We start from the raw sequence: 23,284 nt of genomic DNA, 5'->3' as shown, positions 1-23,284 counted from the left end.
CTTCATTCTTTTATCTCATTTGGCACACTATAAAAGCTCTTACTGATCTTAGCTATCCTATAGCTAAACTTTATTCCCAGGCCTAGAGATACCATCTCAGCAACCCAAGGTCACACTTTTTTTTTTTTTACTTTTTTTTTGAAATTTACAGAGCATGGAATACCTGCCATATACCACAATCGAAGTCCTGGGCTCTTCCCAATGTCCTGGGCTACTTCCAAAGGCCATTAAATGGGAACCATTTCATAGGAACATGGCGAAGATCATTAAAGAGTACTAATAAGGGCGCCTGGCTGGCTCAGTCAGCGCATATGACCCTTGATCTTGGGGTTGTGAACTCAAGCCTCATGTTGAACATACAGCTTACTTTTTAAAAAAAGTACAAATACAGTATTGAAGAACAGATATAACAACTATACAGATGTTAAGCCTTGAAAAATACCGACATAAATTCAGACAGGCAGAAAGCTGCTGAATTTGCCTGTTCCATCTTTTTTAGTACCTGAATTAGGAATCCAGAATTTATTTCCCGAAGCTAAATGGTTCTGCTTACTGGCTTTCAATGCTATGCATTTGGCCTCCTGCTTGCTAATTGCTTTAGGATATAAGTTACATCTCGCATTTTCCTCATCAGTGTGTTTACAATATTTTGCCAGGGCTTTCTCCTTTCTTTTCTGTCCTCATTCTAATGCAATACAGAGGAAACATACTGTTCCTAATCTACTATGGGTGCTCCCAGATGTCTGCAGTAAGAAGGACTTTGTAGAATGTCAAAGAAGGAGAGGAGATCTGGGGTAAGCCTCCTTGATAAATGACTATGCTGATTTCCACAGCAAAAGGGAGCGTTAGAATCGGGAAGGAACTCAACAAGATGCTCTGTGAAAATGTATTTCTCCAAATAGGCATTCCATCTTGCCTGCTTTTGGAGAGATCATAAAACCCTTGCAGAATCCCTGAGCCAGCCGGAATTCTGGTTTGTGGCTCCTTGAGGAGCATCTAAGAATTAATCTCACTATTCAAAGCTGTAAGAGTGATGTTCGGAGGAGGGTGTCAGTTGATAACCTCTACTCCTGCAGCATAGATCTGAGGTCATGCATTTGGGCTTCTTACCTAAGATACCAGTACAGTACTCCAGGTTTCTATTGGACCTGCATTCCCACCTTGGATCCTAGAACCTAGGCCTGGGTTGTTCTTACTCTTGGGTGTCCAGAAACGTTCATGTCCCAGAAATGGGCTGGAGTCCTGGTATGAAGTGAGTTACCACCTGGACTCCTGTTTCTTAACTAGGTTCTTCCAACTAGAGCTTCTAGAATGTCTGTGCACACCTGGGACAGGCACAGTTAGAATAACCTTGGGACTGTGACCACTGTAGTGTGGAGATGCTCCCTAGGGCACAATTCTCCCATGGCTGCAGTTAGCCTCGGTCCCCTAACCTTGTCAGATGCAGAGTCCTGCTATCTCCATTGGTCTGTGATGCAGACACTGTATGATGCTTTATGCTCACCTTCTAATACTTCTATCCCCTGAATACTAGGTAGGCAGGAAAACTAAAATTAGATCAAGTAAATATATTTAAAGAGAAAGAAGCTGGTAGCAAAGGGAGGGACAGAAAACAAGAAACTAGAGGGAGGAGGGTATGAAAAATCAGGTAGAAATAGGAAAGGCAATTTATGTAGAGTTGGTAGGTCATGGTGACATTTCAGCTAGCTCAATATGGCTGAGGCCAGACTGTCCTACTCTTCAAGTACAGATGTTTAAATCTTGCAAATTCAAAGTAATACAAAAAAAAAAAAAAAGAATATGGTTAATACCATAAAGATTTCCTTTCTATTCCAAGGTTGAAGCAGTTGAGAACTAGAAAATAATAGCACATAGATTTAGGGGTCTTTAAAGACTGAGACACAGTGCTACAGAGGAGGGACAGGAGTAGAGGTTAGATGATAAGGTTCAAAGAGCTAAGAACTAGTGAGGTCAAGATATGCAAGCAAGGACTGGGATTTTCTTAAAGAACTCTAAGGAAAATAGTTAAATATGAGAAAATGGTAAAAACAGTAGTCTTATGCTTTATTTTCTTTCTAGGCTGTAGAACAGAAATACATTTTTCTATAGACTGAGGGGATGGAACAAGTGGAGAAGAGACACTAAATGTACCAAAAAAAAAAAAGAATTACTAATCAAGCAAATGCCCAGGGCAAATGGGAAAAGTAAGAAAAGTTACAAGTAGAAAGCTTAAAGTTAGAGGACTCTATCTCTATCTTATCTATTTTTAATTATCTGATTTAAGAGAACATAAAAATTTTAAAAAGGGAAATAGCTATTAATTATAAAGACTGGGTCATGAATAGTGTTCATTTGCATTTTTTGAAAGAAAGTATCTTCACCTACAAAAGAAGCTTCAAAAAACAAGATACAGCATATGTTCTCTTTAAGATAGAAATTCTGTAGGGATAACTTTTAATTTTCCTCTACCCTCCTGTTAAAAGTTTTCTGGCAATCAAAATTGACATTATAACAGGATTTACTTCTGAGTAGTCATTATATTTTTAAAAATTCTTTTTAGTATTCCTTAGTAGTTTCACTAGATAAAATTAACCACCTGGAGCTGCCACATTTTAAACGGAGACTGATTTTTCTATTGATTAGTGATCATTTTCTTTTTGCTGTTTTATTATTAGAGACTCTCTTGACAGTTTCAAGTTGTTAAAAATACTGTGTTTTTGGGATCCCTGGGTGGCGCAGCGGTTTGGCGCCCACCTTTGGCCCAGGGCGCGATCCTGGAGACCCGGGATCGAATCCCACATCAGGCTCCCAGTGCATGGAGCCTGCTTCTCCCTCTGCCTGTGTCTCTGCCTCTCTCTCTCTCTCTCTCTGTATGACTATCATAAATAAATAAATAAAAATTAAAAAAAAAAATACTGTGTTTTTTTCTTCATTCTTTTGCTTCATGAATCACTACATCAACTATTCATGTAGGCAGAAGAATAGTGCCAGAAAATAGGTCACCATGCATTGAGCCATAATTCTAACTACCTAGATAGAAAAATCAGTCCTGTAAATTTACATAAGTTAATGTAAAAATACTAATTTTTACCTTGTTCTTAGTCAACCATCAAACTTTAAGTCACTTCTGCATCCTATCTTCCATAAAACTGAGTTTGGTACACTGGCAACTAATATGAAATGTGTTTCACATTCAACATTAGAGCATGCTAGCCATGCTGATGATGAAACTGTATATTTCTACATTTCTTCTCACTTCAGGATCTCAAACATTCTTTGCTTTTTAAAATCTCCATTGCATTGGCAAGCCATTATACCAAACATCAGGAAGGGATATTGCCAGAAAAACAAGTCATAGGAAGTTTGAATGAAGTTTCCCACCCAATGTGGTATTGATTTGTTTAATATCTGAAAATAGCATTTAGGATTCAAGACAGATGTCTGAATTCTAAACCAATTTCAAGTCAATATGCCTAGGGAATAAAAAAAAAAAAAAACCAAAGTATTCATTATGCAACTACAGAAATGTATAATTCTGTGACAAAGAGAAGGAGAACATTATTTTTAGTGAGAGAATTTCCAATATCATGAAGGACTATGTAGGTTTGCTGATATCAAATGATAGAAAGTTTACAATTAGATATTTACCTACTACCTTGTCATATTCAATAATACTTTATTAGCATTACTACTTTTGAGAGAGTATTAAAATTTCATTTACTAAATTTTTAGGGAACCACACCAAATGGAATTACTATCTATAAATTACCAATTTACATGGCTCTACATGTTGATTTTTGTCAACCAATACATTTAATAATGAAATATTACTTGGTTAATATATTTAGCTAATATATAATTATTTAACATATACTTAGCATAAGAAAAATTACTTACTATAATAAAATAGAGTAGTTAATATGCCATGTTCTATAAAAAAAGTTATATCCATGTATTTCCTTCCCAAAACCTTATTCGTCTAGTGTATTGCTACAGTTATAAAACACAAAAAACAAAAAAACACCAGTTGAAAGTTTAATATATGTCAACATACTTTGTGGACAGATTTCTCCCACATGGCCTTAAGTTATAGTTTAGTTTATAGTCCAAAGCTCATACTACAATGATGCCTTGATAAGTTCATTTTGAGCAAAAGCGCTCATTGAAGCGATTCTAGATACACAGACGGGAAAGCTGGAGTCCTCACACTTGGGCAGAAGGTGGCAGCAGCTGAAGGGTCTGACTGTCTTTCAAGGGTGTTCTTTGTATGCTATGTTTCTACTCTATTACTAGGTCCTCATGGGTTTTATTTAATTTTTGACTGATTATAAAAAAAAGCATTTGTGTCAAAATCTGACTAAATAATCCACCTTTTAACAAATTTTAAAAAGTACCATTTCATAAAGTAATTTTGTATTTGAGATTGTTTTGCAACTTTCTATTCTGTTTAACTGATTAGGCATTTTTTGGTCTAATGCACACTTTTAAAATTAATGTAGCATTATAATGTTTTAATATCTGAGTACAACACCTGCTCATTTTCATTTCCTTAATATTTGGGCTTTTTCACTCTTATTCCAGAAAGAAACTTTTATCATCACTCTGTCAGGTTGCAAAAGAACTCAGAATTTTTTTTTTAAAGATTTTATTTATTTATTCATAGAGATGCAGGGAGAGAAAGAGAGAGAGAGAGAGAGGCAGAGACACAAGCAGGCTCCAGGCAGAGAGCCTGACGCGGGACTCGATCCAGGGTCTCCAGATCACGCCCTGGGCTGCAGGCAGCGCCAAACCGCTGCGCCACCGGGGCTGCCCAGAACTCAGAATTTTTATCGGGATTGTCTAACCATTATAAAAATTAGAGTCAATAGTTTTCCTACCCAGGATCATGTCATCATTTGCCTAAAAGTACAACTTACTACTCAGTGATTTTTTTTCCTTTGGTCCTCCACATTTGTATCAGGATTATTTCTAATACAGGAAGTAAATAAATTAAGGAATAAAATAAAGCCAACAAATTATTGTTCATTTTTGTCAATAGGATCTGTTTTTCTTCTACACTTTTGCACTTGGGAAATCTATTGTCTTCTGTTATGCTTATTTTAAAACTGATAACCTTACTGAACTCTATTAGTTCCAATGGATTTTCAGTTGTCTCCTAAAACTTTGTGAATTACATTTTAAGGCCCAATTTCTGCTATAAATGCTTTAAATTATATTTAATTATTACAAAAAAACCTAGGGAACAGTATACAGTCTAAGCTATATATATTTTGACTAACAAAAAAGAGGAGACCCCTGTGAAAACTGCAAATGGCTATCTGAATTGTTATAATTATTCCTCCATTGTATCTCACAGCTTTATGTCTTTAGCAATCACTGTTTTGTTCCTGATCCGCTTTGCTAGTCAGTCATCTCCTGCCAAAAATTCATGTCAACAGATCCAAAAGCAAGCTCATCATCTTTCTCCATAGCTGTTAAGCAATCTATTTTTCTCTTATGAATTCCTGTAATAAGTGTTTTATCACTTAAAAGGTATTTAACACATTTTACTTTCCCATTTCCCTACAGGAAAATACAATCCGTGAAAACAGATACAGATTATTTTAAATCTTGGGCACCTGGGTGGCTCAGTCGGCTAAGCATTTGTCTTTGGCTCAGATCATGATCCCAGGGTCCTGGGACTGAACCCCATATTGGACTCCCTCCTCAGTGGGGAGCCTGCTTCTCCCTCTCTTGTTCCCCCTGCTTGTGTTCTCTCTCTCCTTCTGTCATATAAATAAATAGAATCTTTAAAGAAAAAAAGATTCTTTTAAATCTTGGTAGCTCTCACAACACATGTAGGCTCTCACACTGAATACAGGATGAACTCAGATGAATTCCAGCTTCCTATAGGTGGGCCTATATCCTGACCCAAGGAATGTAAGGGGTATTAATTACATGCATCCCTCTCATTCACTTTGATGCCATTCTCCCATTGTTTCCCTCATTGAGACACAACCCCAGAAACAGTGGGTGCAGAATGTGGGTCATTCATGGGTCCAACATGGGGTGCTACCCAGAGGAGCTGATTCTAGAGAGACAAGGATCCCATGTGGGATCAGAGGACAACAGAGTATGTCATAGATTTAAAAGGAAGACACTGAAGAAGACACTTCACCCAGTGTAACATAGAGGCAATCTAAACCTACACTGCCTATGACATTAGTCCTTTTAATCATCCACATGATGAACTGTCGCAAAAATAACTAGTGGTATAGGAAACTAAGAGTTTACGGGGTTTCTGCTTGCATAAGATCAGGTCCTCTTAAACACAGTTGTAAGATCCTTAAAACACAAGAAAACTAGGCTCTGCCCCTATGCTGGATTCCTAATAACAAACACGTTATGTAGTTCACCTTATTATCACAAGCCTTGAAGAAGGGTAAATCCATGTATACTATTGTGGCCCTTCATCCCCAAATAATTTCTTTCAATGCAAGTGTATACTCCTCTGTGTGCATCACTGGGATACTTACATCAAACTCATTCAGAGCTGCAGCCAGCTCGCCGATGCCTGTGTGGCCTTTGGCTTCATCAGTGGGCGAGGTAGCTTGAGCAGCATTGGAGATGCCAGCAATGGCCTCCTGGACTTGTTTAAATACATAATCTCGATTGGCTCTCGTGGCAGCAACATCCGGGTGGCGGAGAAATGCTTGGGAGGCTGTGTACAGCATCGTGGCATTTTTCTTCAGAGCCCCTCGGGCAGCTGCCATCTCATCCCGACAGTGAGGGTCCTTCAGCTCCTGTGCACGCAAAATAGGAAACTTGTCACATCCACGAAGTTTGCCACAAAAGCATTTGTTCTAGAACTTAGAGTCACAAACTAAGTTTTATAAACCATACTGAGTTTTATAAACTATCTATTCTCCCCTGTGCTTACTCTAGATGCCAGGACTTAGCATATAATATTCTTTCTGTATGAGATACCTGAATACCCCTCCTCTACCTACCCTTTCACCTGACATGGCCCATCCTCTTGGAGCATACTCCATCCAGTTTCCTAAGCTATACTCCCTTCTATCTGCTCCCACAAGCCCCTATCCCCTCCTTTCATCAAAATTTATTATACTTTATTGCATTTACTTGAACATGTTTCTCTCCTGTATTTTGTCTACTGATAGCAGGAAGCCTTGTCTATCTTGCTTAGCAGCTCTTAACTCATTAGCAGTGTTTGGCTCATAAAAGGCACTCAAATATGGTTGGGAAAAATGTAAAAACCAAGCTACCTTGTCAGTAGCTTGCATGGAACAGTGTTGTTCTCAGCAGATAGAAAACCCAAACTTCAGTCTCTGCTACTGCTTGCCTCCCTATTCAATTACAATTACAAACATTGGCAATCAGACTCTTCTGAGTTTTGCTTAGCCCATCACTGCCTCTTCATTATCATTTCTGGAATAGTTTTTTTTTTTTTTTTTTTTTTTTTTTTTTTAAGATACCTTTAATGGCAGCTCAGTCATTGAGTTTAGGGAATAAAAAAAGACCAAAGATGATTTGTCTTCCTAGTTGGGCTGTCAAAATACCACCAGTGGGGAGTCTTTTGATCTTCAGCTTTAAGGAATATTGTTAAGAAAATGTTCACATCATTTATAGAAATGTTAAAGACAGTGCTGCTCTCTGACACTATGTAGGATTGCCAGCTGAGGAAAAATCTCAGAATTTTTTTTCCAGCTTCAAATTATCATTAAAGGTTATTTGAACCACTGGGGTTCAATTTCTATTTGTTCATTCAGTCTGTAGTACATAAATGGCTTGGCAACAATGACATCCTCTCTTTTATTGGTCAAAATAATCATCAGAGAGGCACATTATATTTTTTATCTAGGACTGTAAAGACAAATTGACACTAAGTAACAATTAATGAACCAACTGTCCTTTTTTGTTTATGTACTAACAAATTCATGTCAGTCAACGTGATTTTTTTTTTTAGATTTTATTTATTTATTCATAGACACACACACACAGAGGCAGAGACACAGGCAGAGGTAGAAGCAGGCTCCATGCAGGGAGCCCGACGTGGGACTCGATTCCGGGTCTCCAGGATCACACCCCAGGCTGCAGGCGGTGCCAAACCACTGCACCACCGGGGCTGCCCTCAACGTGATTTCTAATTTGGGGTTATTTTTAGTCTTGGCATGAACACAAATAGGCAACCAACACCTGAGTGTGTTCTATATGCTAGGCAATAATCTAGGCACTGAAAGTTTCTCCTGACTAGTAATGAAGGGCCTTTTTAACTTCCAGAACAGGGGTCTGGAAAGTGCATATGTTACTTTATACTATACTTATAAAAAAAAAATCTAAACGTGGAAGTGAGAGATGGATGGAGTCTCTCCATACGAATATCTGAGGAAAAATTTGTTAATTACATAAAAAACATGCAAACAATCTAAATGTTGAATTATGAATTTGTTAAGTAAACGACTGAAGCATCTATTTGATAGATGTGGATATAATAGTTTTCAATAAAAATAGATAATATTTACAAGACAAATGAAAAAGCAGAACACAATATGCCTATTTATATAAAAAGTAGGATTATAAATACAGTATGAAGATAAATAACTAAAAGGCATTATACCAAAATTGCACCATTTTTTCCCCTGAGTGGTAGAGTGTTATGTGCGTTTTTCCTTCTTCCAATTCTATTTTTTCCCCTAAATTTTCTTGGAAGAGTTTAGCAGTTAATTAAAAACAAGGTATTAATGAAATAAATTATATGTGTGGGTATTATATAAATATCTCATACATTCCCATTGATTTTAATACCCAGCTATATATACTGATGACTGGTGTTTCCATCTCCAACCCACATCTCTCTTCTATTTGACATTTTTACATGGATAGCTCACAAGCATCTCAAAAGTCAATGTATCTAAATATGAAATCTTAATTTCCATACCCAACTGACCCAGTTTTCTCCATCTCTATAAATTCACCATCTACCCATTTGCTCAAACCAGAACCTTAGAACTCAACTGGTTGTTGCCACTTTCTAACCTGACACATCTAATTTAACATCAGGTCCTCAGAGCTCTATTTTCAAAATAAATCTTCTTCATTTCCACCACTACCAACTCATCAAGACCATCTCTCACCTAGACATCAGCCCCTCCCAACTATAGCTGCTCTCTACTCTTCTACTCTCCTTTGTTCAGCATATCTAAAATATTAAAATGTAAATTTGAGACCCTGATGCCATACTTTGAACTATTCAAATACTACCCACCCACTTAAAATCCAAAAATTTTCCATGACTGAATTTCTAGGCCCCTACCTTTCTTGCCAATTGTCCCTTCGGTTCACTAGGATCAAGATTCAATTTTCTCTTTTTTCTTTTCAGCTGTTGAAATAAGCTAAGTAGTTTTTTGGTCTCACATATGTATGTGCATCAGAGTAACTTCATTCCATCCATCTTATATTTTGGACTATTACACAAGATTCCACTTGAATTCTGCTAATTCCAAAATACTTAAATATCATCATCTAAAATCACATCTCTGTCTCTCACACAAAAAAAGTATTGTAAGCTTTTTAGGGGCAGGAACTATATCTTCATCAAATTTATAGTACCAGTATTCCTTCAACGTGTCAGAGATGAACACTCAACACACGTTTGTTGAATGGAACTTTCTTACTGGTCATAGACAATCTTAAGGCATTAGGAATTGCCCCCAAATGTTGAATTCTAGGAACAGTGAAGAGGATGGGTGGAAAGGATTTTAACTGACCCCTCCACATTTGAAGAGGTTCTTTTCCTAGGGAAAAAATAAAAAAAAAACATACCCTTGAGAACAAAACTCTAATGGTACTTAATGTGTAGAGCTGCTATCTTTAAAGGGAGACACAAGATTCCATGTGAGCCACCTTCATCAAAGTAACTCACACTCACCTGTGTTATATCCTATACACCCCCCCCCTCATTTCTCTTTCTGCCTTTCCTTGATTTTATTTGCATTGTCTTCCTGGCTTTCATAAAGGTTTCACTCAACATGCTGCATATGCATTGTGGTGTCTATGGGGCTAGGAAATAAAAAGTAAGGCAAGTAAAGAGGTGGTGTTCAGAGAGCATCCATAGCACCACACAAAAGTTTGCTATTTTTTTTTCAACTGGGGAGTTTTTCCTACAGTGGAAAAAAGGTTAGAATGGTCCCCATCAGTCAGACAGGAGGCCAGTGACCTATTCTAGGTAGGCAGGGGCCCGAGAGTACCCCAGGGTCCACAATGGTATGAAAACTGGCCCATGTAGGACACAGCCTTTTTTGATCATAGGTTCTGAAAGCATTTGATACTTTGATAACCAGCAGATGAGGTTGATCTGTTGTTCAGGCCTATAAAGCTAGGAAGTTACTTAAACACACATTTTCCAAAACTTCTCCCACCTGTTGTCTTCTTGCTGCTACATAGTTAAGTTTCACCATTTCTTTCCCAAACTCTTTAAAGCGATTTGCAAGGTCTTGCTCATTTGTAGCATTTTTTACAGCTTCCAGGGCCTCTTCCACCTGAGGTAATAAGAAACACTTATAAATGGATAGAACTGAAATATTAAACACATTGGAAATTGTAATTGTAAAAAAAATAAACAATTAGTATTTAAATAAAATAGAAGTACCCCTGATAAGCATTTATAATCAGAATATTTATTCATGATACACAGAATACTTTGTACCTGCGAGACAGCTGCAGAACTCTTGGAGCATTTGAACTATATTGACTATTTTACTGGGTTATGATTCTGATAAGGAATATAGACTGCTTTTTTTTTTTTTTTTTTAGGAATACAGACTTCTAACTTCAAGTAGAAACATACAGGAAAATAGATCCAAGAAGAAAATATGGAATTTGAAAACAAATTCTAGAAATCTTCGGAGGAGAAAGTGCTTCAACAAAATCTGAAGGAACTCCTATAAATTTGAGCACACTTGAATCTGTAACCACACCTCTTGTCAACACCTCGGAAGCCAGAACTAAAGGGACTGTTCTTGTAAGCTGAGTCTATACCTTGCCATCCACTATAAAGAGGAGCTACTGAATCTGGAAAAAGCAAGAGAATTTGAAGTTTTGTTGCAGCTGAAGGTGGCATCAAGCACACCTTCCTAATGATGTGTCCTGCTTCCAAATTCCTGCCAACTGTGTCCTGAAACTTTTCCAGAGAGACCCTGGACTTCAGTTATGAATTTCACTAAGAAGTCCTTTATGAATGACTTGAGGAATGGGAGGTACTAAGCTCTCCTCTCCAGAATGATTTTAACTTTAACATGGTGAAGATTTCCACAGCTGGCAATGATTTAAGACTATAACACCTGTGGCCTCAATTAAAATTAAGATATTATGAAGTAACCGACTACATCATTGTCAGTCACGCTGCATTATTGTAGGAACAATTTTATCAGAGGAAATAACCAAGAACAAAATTTGAGTGAATAAGACACAGGCAGGTGTTTGCAAAATCAAAAGTTCTTCTATATGAAAAGGGAGCCTAGTAGAGAGGCTTCCACTAGTGCAGGCTTTTGATAGAATAGAAAAAAGAACAGGCAGCTTAGAAACAGTAATGTGAAATGGAGAAAATGGGGGCCTACCACAGAATTCTGATTAGTTCTTGTAGTTTGAGGCAAATCAAAAGAAAACATACAGGGAGTTCATTGTTTGACAATGTAGAAAGCCACAAGTATCACTGGAAAAAGAACTGTTGTGTGTAAGGATGCTTTTTTAGAGACTCAAATCAAGTTACATTTTCATGGGCCATATAAAGCATTTTCATAGTTTAATTAGAATATCATACCTCAAACTCTTTAAAACAACTAATCAGTAATGTCTCACTTCCTAAATAGATTTATAATTATCTTAACATGGCTATCAACAGCATCACTTAGAGGACAGCTCTTGGCAGTAAATTTGTTCCTGCTGCTTATTTAAACTGTAAATCTTTCCTGAGGACATAAAAACTGGTTCCAGGGAAGAGCAAAATAATTATCTCTGAGGGAGCTAAATCTTGGATTTGTTCTAATATATATAAAAACTGTCTTCTTACCCATTACTAATCAGACCACTTTGGAGTATTGTGTTACACCTAACATTTTCTCATTGGTTTTCTTTGAAGAATCCAGATGCTAGGTTGAATTTATGTTTCTAATTCAATCAAGTTTTTGTTTTTTTGAGAAACACCAATGATGGAGTCTGTGTAAAGGTCAACTTAGCCATACTTAGAGTTTTAATCTAGAAGGATCTTAGAGGTCACCTAGTAGAAAGTTCTCACCATAGAAACATGGAAGAAATGGGCCCAAAGTTGGGGGGGGGGGCAGGCAGTGAGAGAAGACAAATGGGATTGCTGAAGGGATATGAAGGCGAAAAAAAAGAGAGAAAGAGAGTCACCAGGCACTTTTGATTTTTATATTCATTTGGACTTCTCAAGCTTTTATTTTTGAATAGAGCCAAAAATCTTTTTCTTTCTGGATGTCTGGATTAAAGGAAGTTGACTCCATATAAGCCAAACAAACACCGAAAAAGCAGTTCTTTTACAGAAGAAGAGCCTGGGCCACTTTTCCCAAAAACTTTCTCTACCTCTCTGCACCCCACAGTGTTAGATCTAAGTCAGTATGTGTGAGGAGGGCTGTGAGTCAGGCTGCTCTTGTCTGAACCCCAGCTATGCCATTTGTCTGCCTTGTGATCCATGTAAGCCATCCATACCATGGCTATGTATCATTGGCCTAACGATCCTAATTCAACTGGGACAGATTGACCTCATTCCAGGGTCCAAATAAGGATATTGAGTTGAGAGGATTTTAAGCGACATTGATGAAAGTATTTAATAAGTCACATATAACTCTCTTATTAAGCATCTGGTTTTATCACTAAATTAAAAATATTATATTGGGGGCACCTATTGGTTAAGCAACCTCTGACTCAATCTCAGCTCAGGTCTTGATCTCAGGGTAGTGAGTTCAAGCCCTACAATGGGTTCAATGCTGGGCATGGCTACTTAAAAAAAAAAAAAAAAATTAAATATCTTGGAAATAGTAGTTGCCTAAGTTAATACATGAGTGGATATAAGATTCTACATCTTATTACTTTACTTGTTAGCCATGTACTCTGGTTTGGCCACTGGTATCTCAGTATCATCATATTTTATGTCTCTGCCTCCTAAAGCTGGCCTTCTTGATTAGATAGTCTTTTTCCTTGATAAGCTGCCCCTCCTGATTAAATTTTGTTTTCTTGTTAACAAGAAAATGATTTCATCAGAAAGCAAGAATGATTAAATGCTAGCGTCATATATTCTTAAAGTGTCATGTTTAATGAAGCACAACAGTAATATAGCTTATATTTCCAAAGTTATTTTCAGCTGATGCAAGAAAAAATAACACTTGTCGGTGTCATTGAGTACTTATGAGATGTACCAGACACTGTTCTAAATGGCTTACATATACCTAATTTCATCCCAGAAAACAGCCCTTTGCAATTGATAGTTGTCCTTTTATTATTTTATTTTATTTTATTTTATTTTATTTTATTTTATTTTATTTTATTTTATTATTTTATTTTATACTTTATGGGAGAGAGACTGAAGTCAGAGTATACAGAGGCTTCCTGAAAGGCCTCACAGCAAGTGAGTAGGGGACCCTGGGTCTAAACCACGATAGTTTGCTCTAGAGTTCATGCTTTTAACTCCCCAGCTCTGTTGTCTCAGTTTCCCAGAAAAGGATAGGTTTATAAAGTGGATGGGAGTTTGGGTTTGGATTCTACTGATCAACCGGTTACAAATACAAAGAGCCTTGCCCCATCTGATAAGTCTCTGGGTTTTAGTCATCCCACCTCTTTAATATTTTTAAAATTGGCCTCCCTTTCACAATTACACCCTGCCATTGACTTCACCCAGCTTTTCTTTTATTCATTGGCCTGGATAATCTCAATGGTCTCTTCATCAGTTTCCTTATTTGGACTCATCTCTCTTCTAATTGTTTTTCCACATTGCTACCAAAATTATTTATCTAAATCACAGCTCTGATTTTAATGTTTCTTGATGGCTACCTACTTGATGGCTACTTGATGGCTCTCTATAATCTACACATAGAGCCCAAATGAATCATCATGTTCTCTGAGGCACATGTATCTCCCTGTCCAACTTTCTTAGTGCCTCTCCCACCCTGCCCTCTATGCTCCAAAAAGACAGAATCAATTATATTATTGAAAATACCCCAAATCCCTTCTCTTGCTCTCATGCCTTTGTTCTTTCCCTTGGTTTGTGAAGCTCTCTGTAGCTGATGTCTATTGTCTGACTTGAATATATCTTCTTTCTTATGGCATGAGCACTCCCTTTGCATTCACTAACTACTCTTTCCCTGGGCTAGTTATCAAATCCAAATTCACACCTCTATCTGCTCTGTCAAAACATGGCTAGGCCTTTTAAATATTATTCCTTTCCCATTTGGCATGATGTTAAGCCTCGTTAATAGAGAGTGCTGGTTGGCAATGGAGGAGGGAAAGGTTTTGTTTCTTGGTTTTGGTATGCTCCCTCCAAAAGTTCTACAGCAGAAGTAGCCTCTTCACCACTAGGTGGCCAGCAGCTTCCCTTAGCATGGTCCACTTTGGATGATGCTATAGTGGAATGCTCCTAGTGAGACACCTCTCAATGAGCATTTTTCCTTGATGCCCTAAGGGCAGATTTCCAGCAAGTTCTATTAGCTTGTGTGGCACCTCAGTAATCTCTCTGTCATCAAGTGAAGATGTAGGAAGATCTATTCTTGGCCCTGGCTCAGGGTGATGGGGAAGGTCTCCCTGAAGCACTGTATCTCAGTCTTTGGGGTGACAGCTGCTCCTTGTATTTGCCATCCTTATGTTTTTTAGAGTTCTCTTTTTGTGACTCGGTCTCTTATGACTCTAATCTGCTATTGGAGTTAATTATTCCTCATAATAAACTCTCCTTGCTGAAATCACTGTGTAGTTTCAATCTTATTATTGCACAGAATGATACATCCCCCAACTCTCCTAATGGGACCAACTTATTTCCAGTCACCCTCAACTTTTAGGCCCCAGCTTAGGCTTGGGCTTGTGACCCCAACCTGTTCAATCTAATCCAAGAAATTGGTCTGGGAAAGATAAATCTCATTCAATTTAATGAGACTCAATCCTGAGACCTCCTTCTCCCAGCCACATCACCCTTCCTCATTTCTTTTTAAAGATTATTTATTGATTTATTGATTTATTCCTGGGAGACACACAGAGAGAGGCAGAGACATAGGCAGAGGAGAAGCAGGCTCCTCGCAGGGAACCCAATGCAGACTCGATCCCAGACCCCAGGTTCACGCCCTGAGCCAAAGGCAGACGCTCAACCACTGAGCCACCCTGGCGTCCCCACCCTTCCTTATATTATCTTCAAATGACCACCACTATAATTTGGTTGAACTGATCCTATATGGGGCTTAGGGGATAGTGAAGGAAAGGAATAAGTGCTAACCAAATTTTAAAAATCAGCACATCTCCTTCCCTCTCTAAATAATTAACTCAGAGATAAGCACCTAATTCACAAGTCAACAGACCTAACAAGACTGTAGAACTTTCATTTTGAGCTACCAGGGAAGAGAATTTACTCTTTCATGCTATCCTTAGTCTAGAAGAGGAAAATCTTGAAAATGATTAGCAGCTATCTTGAGACTGTGAGAAAACACCTGTAGATAAGAGGGCCCTTAGTGAAGAAAAGGAGATAGAAACATGGTTCTTGTCATATTTTTGTACCTTGATCAAGCCTTGCCTGAATCTAAATGCCTCTAGACTTCTTAGTTTGGTGACCCAATATATTCCCTTTTTAAAGTACCAAGTTGAGTTGGGTTTCTGTTATTTAAACTGGAAAACATCCTAATCATTATGATTTTCTATCATTATAGGTGAGATTACAGCAATATGCACATTTTCCCAACTTGCACGGCTTTCTTTCTTAATGTGTTCCCCAGTAGCCTATAAAGCTTTGAAGGCAGGGGCTGAGACTTATTCACCTTTAAGCTATCTAAGCACAGTGCGTTGTATATAGTTGGTATCCAATAAGCATTTCTTGAAATGATAACTAGATACACAAATAAATTCCAAACAACCTAGTTGCAACCTAGTTAAATGCCACAATAGCTCTGACAGAGAAGATATTCTAAGGGGGCGCTGGAATGGCCTCAGTCAGTTAGGTGTTTGACTCTTGATCTCAGCTCAGGTCATGATCGTGGGATCGAGCCCGACATCTGGATCCATGTTCAGCGAGGAGTTGGCTCGATTATTTCTATCTCCTGTCTCTGCCCTTCCCCCTGCACATGTGCTTGCTCTCTCTCTCTCTCTCGCTCTCTCTCTCTCTCTCAAATAAATAAATAAATAAATTTTTAATGAAAAAACCTGGGCAATAATTTCTCTCTTTATAATAACAGACAAGTCTATTTTACCTCGACTGACTGCTATTCTTCAAACACAAGCTCTACATTAGAGCTGTAGGACTAAACAGGCAACTATCAAGAAATAATCCATTACTAAGGACACACAACACTATTTTATGCTAATGTCACAAAAAGCACAGGTAATGTTAAAGTCACCCTGCCTCATCAATGCCTCCCAAACAAGGGGGCAGCAGCATTAGATCTGGCCTCTGATTGCTATGAAGGTAATCTAACTTTTCTGGGAAACTGATTAAGGGGTGATTGTTTTTCTATTTTGCCACTCCACCTTTAGAGAGAAAGTCTGAGATAATCAAGAATATCATTATTCCAGGACCTAGCCTGAGGATAGAAAAAAGGGGGGTTGTTTTCTCTGACACATACATGTCAGGATGAGTTTGTGTGTGCAATGTCATCACCGATACTAAGAATTGACAATACAATCTGATTACATTAATTCAGAGTCTAGGGAAAATAAATATCCCTCTTCATGATCATCAATTGCAATGTGGGATTCCGTGAAAAGTCTGAAGTGCCACATATCAATCAACCTAACACACTGACAATGTTAGCTGATTGCAGGATACATCAGATGTCTGGCTAGGGAATCACTCACAGCAACTGCAACAATGAAAGTGATTATAATTCAGTATTTTTTAATGATGTCTGATGTGCAAATGATTACTTTAGCTTTGCTCAGGAACATCAAATTCCCACCTGGGTGATAACCAAGCTTTGAACTATATGTCACCCACTATTCAACCACTATTGTCCAGAATTTAAAACAACAACAGTAGAGAAGACCTTCTTCAGTCTTGAGAATCCTTAAGATGTTTAAAAAGGAGCTCTACATTAAAGCCCATACAAATAAGTGCATAATAAAACAAGTAGCTTAGTATGAGCTACTAGAATATTTGCATGTTATATGAAAAGACAGGCTCTTTAGCAGTCTTGTAAACATTAGGTTTCTGAACATAATTTTAGGGTAGCAGAATGCAAAGCCCCTTTGCCCTGCTAATCACACCATCTCAACAGTAATTCTTTTTTTTTTTTTTAAGATTTTTATTTATTTATTCTTGAGAGAGAGAGAGAGTGTGTGTGTCGGAGACACAGGCAGAGGGAGAAGCAGGCTCCATCCTGGGAGCCTGATGTGGGACTCGATCCTGGGTCTTCAGGATCATGCTCCGGGCTGAAGGCAGGTGCCAAACCACTGAGCACCCGGGCTGCCCTCCACAGTAATTCTTTACTCATTTTTCTGGTGTGGATTATATTTGCTCATGACTACTCAATTTGCAGACAATTACTTTTTGGGGTGCAGGGCAGAGAATGAGAGCAGGTATTTTAGGAAAATAAACTGATTATCCATTATCTACTCAGTGAATTATTGATGAAAAAACATGAATATAAGTTTCTGATAAGGCAAGTCCCTCTGTGTCCCTGTAAGCTATTCAGAAATGAGAAAATATCATTATCTGGAGAGGAGAGCAATAAAAATTTGGCATATGGCCTAAGAGATAAAAAGGTAAAATGCATAATGCTTAAAGGTAAAAAAAGGTTACCACAGCAGGAAGCTACAGACTCATATAGGGTACTATTCAATCATCTGAACCAAATGAAATGGAGTCACTACTTTTATGGAAAATCATCTGTCATGTTTTCTTACCTATGTTTTATTATCCATGTGGTAAGGAAACTCATGTTTGTTTGTTTTGTTTTTTTTTTTTAAAAAAGCCAGGACACCCAGGTGGCTCAGTGGTTGAGCGTCTGCCTTTGGCTCAGGTCATGATCCCAGGGTCTGGGATCAAGTCCTTGCATCGGGCTCCCTGCAGGGAGCCTGCTTCTCCCTCTGCCTGTGTCTCTGCCTCTCTCTGTGTGTCTCTCATGAATAAATAAAATATTTAAAAATAAATGAAATCTTTAAAAATATAATTCATCTGGAAAAAGCCTTAAAAAAGGTGTAGATGGTCATTTCCAACCTGCTCCATCTAAACACATAAAGATATTTTCTTCATCTGAGTTAAAAACAAATGAATAGACGCTTGCAGACAGCACTCTTTTGTTCATGAGAGAATGTGCTTTTCTGGAAAAGAAGGAAAAGCTAAAGTAGAATTTGACACCATGTTCAATTGCAATGGATTGTCGACACATGGTGGTTTTTTTGTTTTGTTTTGTTTTGTTTTTGTGAGAGTGTGGGGGACAACAGCCCCATGATAGGAAACCCTGGCTGACCTGAACCCACCGCCTGAGTGGGGCAGCCCGGACACTGCAGTTCCTGTTCAGTCCACAAGATGGCAACATTCCATCACTGCTGCTACAGAGGCTGTGCTCTAAGTACAACAAATGCGTTATTTAGTCCACCATTATTTTTAATTTTACTACTGACAGTCTGACTGAACTACTTAATATTGCTGGGTTGACCTTTCCATGACTTTGTGCTAAACCCTTTTTTTTTTTTTAAGCTTCCCTTAATCTGCTGCGTCGGGAAAACAATACAGTTGACTCCACATGATGACAGGCTGCCCTGATACTATCAGTAGACAGCACTGGTCAAAACAAGTGGGTAGAAAGGCAGGATTACAGGCAGGAACTGTTGCTGTACGACATTGCATCCTGGATGCACGAGCATTCTGTGCCCGTGGACAGCTCAGGGAAAATGTGCAGCCTGCCATCACTCCCCAGGAATCACTGAACAGGGCCCTTCCACGGCGCAGAACAATAACATACAGGACATAAAGTTAATTTCTTTAGGTTCAGTCCTCTTCTACCCTGGGAAAGGAAGATTGTCCATCTGGGGGAAGATCTTTCTTAAAATGTTGCCTCTGAAGACTCAGCAGGCTGTTAAGGAAAGATAACAAAACTTTTTCTCCCACACACTTGAGAACAAAGTAATCTGTTGCTTAGAAGATGCATATAGCACACTTGGAAGGGCAGGGATGACAGCCACCAGTGAGGTCTGCAAGAGGTTTCAGGGATCTGAAAATAGCAACATCACTGCCATTTACCACACACTTACTTTGCACCACAACTCTGTGATAAAAGCTCCATAGGAATTTTAACTCATTTTAAATCTCTCACAACTCTGAGGGCTTTAGTGCCATCAGCTCCATATTAACAGATCAAGTGTCTGAAATGTAAGGAGGTTATGTGGTAGATGGCAACACAGTTGGCAAGTGGACATCAAGCCAATATTAAAGTTAATATTACTCCAGAAGCTACACAGTGGAATCATAACATTATACTATCATATACATGTCATGTACATGTCAATACTATAACAAATCATAACATCATACTGTCCCTTGGTACCCTCTGATATAGGTAAAGTCTCTCCTCATAGTGCCCACCTCATCCAAACCACAAGAGCCTTTCTTGGCTTCCTCAGGCCCATTCTCGGAAAATTCTGATAGGAAACTCCCAAACAGGTTGTGCTTCACGCCCCTTGGCTCCTCAGCCCTCCTTACAGAAGCCAGGAAGAGCTCTACCTTGCTTTGTGGTTTATGACCATGGAACTCATGCTGGATGTGTTAGAATTGGAGATGTTTAATAGTATCAAGGAGTTTATATTATAACTTAGAATCTTAGCTCTTTTATTTGGGCCAGCTCAGGTAAGATGCTATACAAGACTTTTTGACAGAGCATCACTTGTTTTAGAAACAAAAGAATTGAAAGAAACCAAGGGACTATGACCAGGAAGGCACTTACAATACGGGTCTATGGGTTAGTGGGACATGTAAGTGCTCAGAGACCCAGTCCAGTTATGTTAGATGCCAGGCCTGGTGAAACAAGATTGACCTTAGCCATGAGATGTGCCAGACTAAGGTACGTTCAAAGTCCGTAAGTCTACAAAAGTGCAAGGCTGGAGCAGGTAATAAAATGTAATTTAACACATGATCCATATTAAGGTGGGCACAGGTGGTCATTTGGCTAGCTAAGCAGAAGAGCTGACCCACTCTGAATTACCACGTGGACCAGCACTGATCTGAATTACCAGACAGGGTCAAGGCAGGTACACCATGCTCAGCCTCTGGAGCCTAAAAGAATACACTGTTTTGCATTCCAAGAAGTAAAGGAGAGACCCAAACTCAAGTGAATCTTCTGTAACTTTTTGAGTATATTATTGAATATAATTTTAGTATTAGAAAAATTGGAGGAAAAAAAAAGAAAAATTGGAGGGCATAATACTTTTGTGAGTAAGTGAGCTGGTGAGCAGTGAAACATCATGAGTTCAGTTCACGCTCTAATATACATAGTCACCATTGCCACCCCCATAGAGCAAGTTTTGATAAGTTCCACATACGTACAATTTTCAGATGAGATAAAAGTCTCATGACGTCCGCCATGTCCGCCAGGATGAGTAAGCGCGTTACAGCTGAGAGCAAAGCCCTCGCGGCCCGCACCATGGTGCCACGCTTCACTGATGAGCAGGGGTCATCAGCAAACTCTGAAGAGGCGATGCGCATTGTCTCACCTGGAAAATACAGATGGAGAGGCGCGTGGGTAGACTGGAAGCTCAAAGGCTAGCAATCCTAAAGATCTGTGGACGGCAGCTGTGGACAAAATAGGATGTTTGTTTCACACAGAAATGTGAAATTGTGCTTTGAATAGCAATAAGAAATATATTTAATTCAATTTCCCTAATAGTTGAAATGAATTTGACCTAAATCATTCTCACTTTCCCTTTCCCTTGGAACCAATGGGATTTCCTAGGCAGCTAGTTGAGCTTACTGACAGTTGAGGTACAATGTTAACTGCTCCACAGAGAAATGAAACTAAAACCTTGGCCTCATTAACACTGGACTCTTAATTGAACTAATCAGACAATAATAGACTTTAGAGATACCCCAAATGTAGTCTTTTAATACCCTGCTAAGAAGCTATTCTCTAACATAGAGAACATTTATAGAATTGAACCAGTTCAACAAACCCATACTATGTCAGCTATTATTAAGCTGTGGAATTACAAAGGTGACTGAGGATGCCCTGGTCTCAAGGGGTCCACAATCTAATAAGGAAACATAATGCAAATACATACTCATCATATGTATGACTACATGCCACAATACACATATGATTGAGAATGAAGACAAAGAAGGAGGAGTGATTTACTTATGTAGTGTGAGGCTGGGGGAGAAGCCATCAATGTTAATGGGCTTTGAAGAACGAAGAGGTGTCCATCAGAAAGACTGTGGCGGGAAGATCACCCTTGGCAGCATGAACACCCCATCAGGCTCTGAAAGCTGGAGCAGGATACTGAGTATAAGGAACTACAGTCAAGTGGGAAGCACAGTGAGGAAGGGGTACAGAGAAGAGAGGCAGCAGCGTTTGGAAAGCTGTGAAAGAGATCCAAACTGTGTTCTTGGCAGGGAGGGAAGTGACATTAATAGATTTTTATTTTGGTGACATTGCATAAAATAAACTGAAGTAGACAAGCTTAGGGCAGAAACACTAGTTATTAGGGCAAATTCATTACAGTCTGGGAGGAGCAATAATGAGGGCCTGGATGGACCAGGAAAATAGAAACAGGACACAGAGAGGAAGGAAATATTAATGACATCTGTAATAGAGAAAGACCAAATTTAGAGACTTGAGACCAGAGAGAGGGTGGAATTGTTGGTGAATACGAAGTATTTGTACAAAGGGACCCAGGAGTGGGAAACAAAGGTGATCACTGACTAGGAGGACACAGGTCCTCTACCAGTGGACTGGGTATCACCTGAGGTAGAAAGGCCTGGGAGGCAGCATAATGCAGCTTCACATAGGGTGTACACAGAGGTAATAAAAGCTTCATCAATAAACTTGAAGAGGGATCCCTGGGTGGCGCAGCGGTTTGGCGCCTGCCTTTGGCCCAGGGCGTGATCCTGGAGACCCAGGATCGAATCCCACGTTGGGGTCCCGGTGCATGGAGCCTGCTTCTCTCTCTGCCTATGTCTCTGCCTCTCTCTCTCTCTCTCTGTGACTATCAAAAATAAATAAATAAAAATAAAAAAAAATAAACTTGAAGAATAGAGTTAATATGACCAATTATTTAATTTAGGGTAAAACAATTCATTCAATATTTTATTTATAGAAATGATTACTTCTCATCTATTAATCAAAACCTAGCTCATTTAAATAAAGTCAACTGTATCATTGAAAGACTGTGCATCCTGTAATTTATCCTAAGATACAAGAGAAAAAAAGAAAAACACCTCTTAGCATTTCACAAGCAGATCAGAATATAATATAATTCACTCAATGTTATAGTTATTTAAACCCTCAGAGGGACACTTTTCATATTTGGGAAATGAGGTGCATCAGCAAATATATTGTGCTGTTAGATTTTTAAAAGAGGCTACCATCGACAATAAGCATGTTAAATAGCCAACCAGGTTAGTCTCAATGCCTAGGCACAAACAAACAAACAGCTTGATACATAACAGCATGGGAGATATGTAACAATTCATTACCCTATAGCACAAACGTGAACTTCCAAGATGTCTGGCCCTTCAGGACTAAATAAACTTTAAGGTAGAGGCGGGTAATTAGGAAATACATATTTAATTTTAGGTGTCCTACCCTTGCTACAGGATTACATAAATCTCCTCCTCATCCCCCGGAACCCTGAAAAAAAAAAAAAAACTCCCTGACTATCCGTGCTGTGAGAAGACAATCTCATTCTCACTCTGAATAGAGCAACTGGAAAGAACATTCACAACAGTAGGTGAATCTAATGAAATATTGAGAAGGTCACCACAACTAAAGACGGACGTATCAGGAGTGCCTGGATGGCTCAGGTGGTTAAGTGTCTGCCTTTGACTCAGGTTGTGGTGTCAGGGTCCTGGGATCAAGCCCTGCTTCAGGCTCCA

General features: G+C 38.7%; 1 protein-coding gene across 3 annotated transcripts in view; it reads right to left on the bottom strand.

Moving 5' to 3' along the window:
• The window catches only part of CTNNA2 (catenin alpha 2), a 1,087,920-nt gene that overhangs the window by 731,554 nt on the left and 333,082 nt on the right, over positions 1 to 23,284 (bottom strand). For all 3 annotated transcript variants that reach the window (XM_041757142.1, XM_041757144.1, XM_041757141.1), the window contains exons 4-6: positions 20,741 to 20,907; positions 10,419 to 10,538; positions 6,516 to 6,782 (exon numbers count right to left, since the gene is read on the bottom strand). In XM_041757142.1, coding sequence (XP_041613076.1) covers positions 6,516 to 6,782; positions 10,419 to 10,538; positions 20,741 to 20,907 — 554 coding nt within the window. The remainder of the gene's footprint in view (positions 1 to 6,515; positions 6,783 to 10,418; positions 10,539 to 20,740; positions 20,908 to 23,284) is intronic.

The sequence above is a fragment of the Vulpes lagopus genome, chromosome 5 (genome assembly GCF_018345385.1).
Source record: "Vulpes lagopus strain Blue_001 chromosome 5, ASM1834538v1, whole genome shotgun sequence".
Taxonomy (NCBI): Eukaryota; Metazoa; Chordata; class Mammalia; order Carnivora; family Canidae; genus Vulpes; species Vulpes lagopus.
This window is presented reverse-complemented; position numbering and strand designations above follow the sequence as displayed.